At 36.4% G+C, this 4,965-nt stretch overlaps 1 protein-coding gene across 1 annotated transcript; it reads right to left on the bottom strand.

Moving 5' to 3' along the window:
* Positions 1-390: 390 nt before the first annotated feature.
* On the bottom strand, positions 391-4,078 carry LOC107904711 (uncharacterized). The gene is made up of 7 exons (XM_016831173.2): positions 3,337-4,078; positions 3,163-3,249; positions 2,833-3,045; positions 2,185-2,349; positions 1,838-1,891; positions 1,606-1,752; positions 391-997 (listed from the first exon to the last, which is right to left on the bottom strand). Exons 1-7 carry the CDS (start codon positions 3,562-3,564, stop codon positions 620-622), a joined length of 1,272 nt encoding a protein of 423 aa, XP_016686662.2. The 5' UTR covers positions 3,565-4,078; the 3' UTR covers positions 391-619.
* Between the last annotated feature and the right edge of the window lie 887 nt (positions 4,079-4,965).

Here is a 4,965-nt window from a genome sequence, read left to right as displayed (position 1 = left end):
CCGCAGTTGAAATCGGACCAATCAAAAAACAAATGCCAAAATGAAATCCCCTAGTAGTTATCACATCAAAGGCCAATCAAAGAAAATCAACTCCACCTCAACACTAAAGAAGAAATCTCATTTAGAAAACAAGCTAAAATCCTATACGGTAGAAAGGAAAAACCTACAGTTTTTTTAGTCTATTACTCGCATTAACATTTTTTTTTTTAAAATTATGACTCCGCCAATCATTCATCAATGAACCATGGGTACAACCTTAGTCATTTCATTTTTAAAGCACTTGTTAAGGGTCCTTTCTTTGGCTATTTCTCTAGTTTTATTTCATATGTAAATGCAAGTGAGTAAACGTTATGAATTTGAGAATTGACGAGCAAAGAAGAAACAGAAAAATGGTCTTATTAACAATTTGTATTTCCCGAAAAATTTACCTATTACCACGGAAAGAAAATCAATCTATCAGAGGAAGGAACATATACATCAATAAAAAGAATCTAACCCAAACCATGCTAAAGTCCCAATATGAAAACTAAATACCCAAAAAATAAATTTTGGGTTGGGGTGAAAAAAAAAAGTACCAGTAGTTCAACAACCCTCTCATCCTATCCTGTTTTAATTTTACTCAAGGACACCTTACGTTCCTTCCTGGGCCTCCATAGTAAAAGTAATTTCCCCAAACATTATTTCTTCCTTGTCTGATGTCGTAACAATCAGAATGATCGGCCAATAGGTGAAGGTTTGTTAGGGGCAGCAAATTATTATCCCAATCAACAGTTTGCAAGTTCCGAAAATAAGCTGCCTTTCCAAACCCTTCTTCAGCAAAATGTCCACTGCCCATTTGTGTTGATGTGTGGAATCCTGACGATCTAGTGTTTACAATTTCTCCACCAAATTGTATCATGTTGGCATGGCTTCTCAAGTGACTGAAGAGAAATGCAGGCCAATATCCAACCAGTAATCCTGATCCAAATTCTAACCACCAATGTCCATGTTTTGGATCCTACAAAAACATTCACTGTCGATGTTGGTAAGAGGTTGCAGTCCATTAAAGTTTTATTTGTCACGACCAACTTGAAATTTTTTTTTCTGAATATTCCCCTTGTTTTCTTGGTATGCTATCATCGCTGGATGGTCAGATGTAACATAAAGTAGGCCAAAATTCAAAGAAATTTTTTACTTTTAGCGGCATAACTGTCCTCTTAAATAGAGCAATAAGAGCTAAAACGTTGGTGGTGTTTGTGTTCTTATTTTCTAAAAGATTATATAAGAAATAGACTACAAAGCTGACACATTAATAAACAGTTGAAGACAAAAAAGATTAAAGAGACGAGTTTTGCATTTCAATACCGTCCAGAATGGAAAAGGTCTCAAGTCATTATCATTAATCTCTAAGTCAATTTTAGATTTTATTAAGGTTGCATGTTTAGCGCTTTATTAATTTCGTTCTCAAGGTTACGCAGTCAAACATTGAAGCAGCAGATGTGAATCAGTAAAACACCAAAAAGACCTTCCCTTAGTTGTTTTTTTTAAAAAATGGTGCCATACTGTTAATTTACTCCATTCATAACTTTGTATAGTTCTACTTTGGGGAATTCTGCAAGCACCCACCTTCCAAACCATTATGTCGATGTCAAACTGTCTGCCATTGTAGGAGGAGATTGGAGAGATTGCTGCTCCAATAGCAATCTTATTGGTAGTTTGGACAAAGCCCGAACACAGCAAGTTGTAGCATCCAGTGGCTCGGTATGCATCAGTCTGTCAATTCAAAGCCAATTAGCAGTTGGTTTGTTTTTCAAGGAAAAATAAATATTTTCAAGCTTGATTCCAAGATGTTACTCACCGTCCAGTATGTGAAGAATCTAGGGTAAATATCTCCATATAATTCAGGGCTAACCTGAAGTAGAATGAATGCAATTGTTTATTAGATTTAGAAGCATGCAGAAGATCGTGGTTCAACAGCTTAAACAAAAGAATTTTGCACGTTGATAATTGAAAGCAACTTGGAAAAGGGTTTTGCAGAAAGCTCGTGTTTCACGCACCATTTTGATGTTTCTAGGATACTATTTGAAAGTTAAATATAACATATTTACGACTGAGGTTTTCTTCTCAGCCTCAGGATATTAATTGAAGATAGGGACTTGCCAATACAGAGATTCTGCATTATGTACTAAAAATTCAGGGACATGCCTGCCAACCAGCTTCAATGGTATTAAGATCATTGCCAAAAGAACCAGAGATGATCCATATCTGTGACAAGCTAAACTCGTATTCATTAGTCACATGAGGCGCCCACACGTTTAAGCTTGCCTTTGCTCCATAATACTGATCTCCATTCACAAACACAACTGCGTGCTGCAACGAGAAAAAATGAACTTGTCAAAACATTTGCATCATTTCAGCTTGATGAGAAGCATTGGAAGGATGGTAGATGATAAAGGATTGGCCATCATGAGAAGTAAAAACTCAATTAGTCTAGAGTAGTGCTCTATAATTTAAATCAACTTTAGAGTCCAATATCTCTTCACTGTCTGCCTTTTACTGTTTTTCCCCAACCAACTCCTGGCGAACTGCTAAAACAGCGGAAAATCAACTTAGCCGAAAAATATCCCTTCGGCTGGAATAAGAAAAGGAAGCTAAGACAGATTTTTTGCTCTAAATCATCTCAATGCTGGGTTGCTAATTGATAATAAAAATGAATCACACAACTTTTGGTTCAAAATGCGAGAAAATATGTTTTTCAATTCTCAGGTCGTAGTAATTGTCGGAATCCCAATCTGGGTTAGATGTTAGATAAATTTTTTACTGTTTCGGTGACGTAAAGATCAAGGTACTAACCTCATGGCCGCTGCCTGTTGAGTCTCTCCTTATATGTCTTCTTCTTGTTCTTCCATATCTCCTAACAGAACTTGCTCTCAAAACGTCTTTCTCTGTAGTTCTTCTGATTGGAACAGTTCCTTTGGGGCAAGATTCACCTGAGCCTGTCCATAGTTGCAAGTTCTCAGGGTTTGCATCGGTAGAGTTGTGACGTTTTGGCCTCGCCGGTGGATCCTGTCAAAATGAGGTTGTTTCATGGCGATGCTCCAAACTTGCAAAGTTTCAGATACTCACCGACATTGAATTTGTTTATTTCTAAATATCAGCTAAACTGGTAGAGCAGAAATTTACCGATGGTTTCTGCCCTCTAAGCTCAGGGTGATCGAAAGCAGGTTGAAGATGAGAGAGAACGCAATCTATGATATCACCATCTGGACTCTGCAGCAACAAAACTGTTTAAAACTCGTGGAAAAAGACTAGAAGAAAATTCCAAACAAGATATGACAGGGGAAAGAAGAAGCCAGCCTGAATTGTCTTCATAGCAGGCTTATTGATCTTCTTGAGATAAGCATTTATTCTCCTTAGCTTCTGGATGTCCTTAGCAGGTTTAAAAGTACGGTCTTTCATTTGCCGGTTACCGGAATCTGACATCAATGGGGAGGACAGGACATGGGCAAGGGAGGAAGCAACAACAAGGAAACCGACAAAAAGAGGAATCGTTGAGAAACTGTTGTGGGAAACAGAATAAGCCATAGATATGGAATGTTTTTGAGCAGTTTCTGTTTGTCTTGATATGAAGGAGTGCGTTTGTGAACATTAGCGTTGTATTGTTGCGTTCACAACACAACATGGTTTATTCCCAAGTTTTGTCCCGGGAAATGAAGCTCTCTTCATGCCCTTACGAAACAGAAGAAGGTTTTTATTTTTATAAAAAGAAAAAAACCACTCCTCCCGAAGACTTGTTCTAGCCTTTTACTTCTATTGTCTCTCTATGTTTTAAACCCTCAACTCTTTCTGTTTGTAAATTGGGATAAATAAAGGAAATGGAAGAAGAGAGAAGATGATGACCTTATAGAAGACAAGATAATAACGTAAAGAAACTCAAATCTCTTAGAAAGGAAAAAAAATCCTTCAATACTAAGAGGCTTGAGAAAGAAAGTAATTGAAGGAGAAAAAGCAAAGAATGACCATAAATTCTTTGTCATAAAAGGAAAGCTGAAAAGGTATTATTGATATTATGAAAAGCGTGCATTGATTGAAAACCAATTCTATGCTTTGTAAAGTTGCGAATGTTTTTTCTTTTATACAAAGTAAAAAATAACTCGCATTGGGTTAATGGTATTCAAGTTGGTTGTTGGCTCGTATTATGAGCCACTTAACGCGTGCAATGTCCACTGGGCAGACTAGGACTGGGATTATGCAACATTGTCAAATTTAGATCACATCGCATCAACTATTTTTTCTATCCATGGCTTGGACCTAACTATTTAATTTTAAATCAATTGTATCATCTGTTGGCAATTAAGAAAATTTTCATGTTTTTTCACTTTCGGAGAAAATTGCCCCAACTAATTGATACATTCTTATATTTTTTCCTCTTTTCATTCGAAAATAAATGGAATTAGAAAAAGAAAAACACTTGGTCCTCCATCGGTTGCAATGCGGTCACATCAAAATTAAAGGTTGACCCCTCCATCCATATAATTAGCAACTAATTGCTCCAAAACCACTCAACATCCGGATTAATTTTCCTACGCAGTACTAAAATTGTTCCAAGGAGATAATAAGGCAGGGCAAAATGAGGTGCAATGTTAGAAATTTTATGTTAGGTCTGAGATTAAATATAAAATTTTAAACCACTAAAAAAATTATTTTAGAAAGACCTGTTAATTTTTAGACAAAATATAATTGGATCCACCCTTGGCCATAATATCAATTCTTAACCTTAAGTTTGATATGAACCTACTATCAAACTAGCCATGCTAATGTCTATTTTAGATGCATCATAATGGTAGAGGTTGCTGTTAAGCTTATGGGCTTAGAGGGGTGAAGATGCCCTACTGCCTGCACCATTAGGAAATCTCTCAAGGCTATAGCTATCCTAGAGTAAAAGTTAAATAAAGACAATTCTAACATGAATCTGAGAGAATTAGA

Source organism: Gossypium hirsutum, chromosome D11 (assembly GCF_007990345.1).
Source record: "Gossypium hirsutum isolate 1008001.06 chromosome D11, Gossypium_hirsutum_v2.1, whole genome shotgun sequence".
Taxonomy (NCBI): domain Eukaryota; kingdom Viridiplantae; phylum Streptophyta; class Magnoliopsida; order Malvales; family Malvaceae; genus Gossypium; species Gossypium hirsutum.
The sequence above is the reverse complement of the archived record's forward strand: the minus strand, read 5'-3'. Positions and strand labels throughout refer to the sequence as shown.

What these genes read in the sequence shown, in the direction of transcription:
- LOC107904711 (XM_016831173.2), bottom strand. Translation starts at nt 3,564, where the DNA reads ATGGCTTATTCTGTTTCCCACAACAGTTTCTCAACGATTCCTCTTTTT. An exon ending in CCATTGAAGCTGGTTGGCAG is followed by an intron (nt 1,892 to 2,184) that starts GCATGTCCCTGA and finishes ATTCTACTTCAG; the next exon opens with GTTAGCCCTGAATTATATGG. An exon ending in TCGACATAATGGTTTGGAAG is followed by an intron (nt 998 to 1,605) that starts GTGGGTGCTTGC and finishes ATGTTTTTGTAG; the next exon opens with GATCCAAAACATGGACATTG.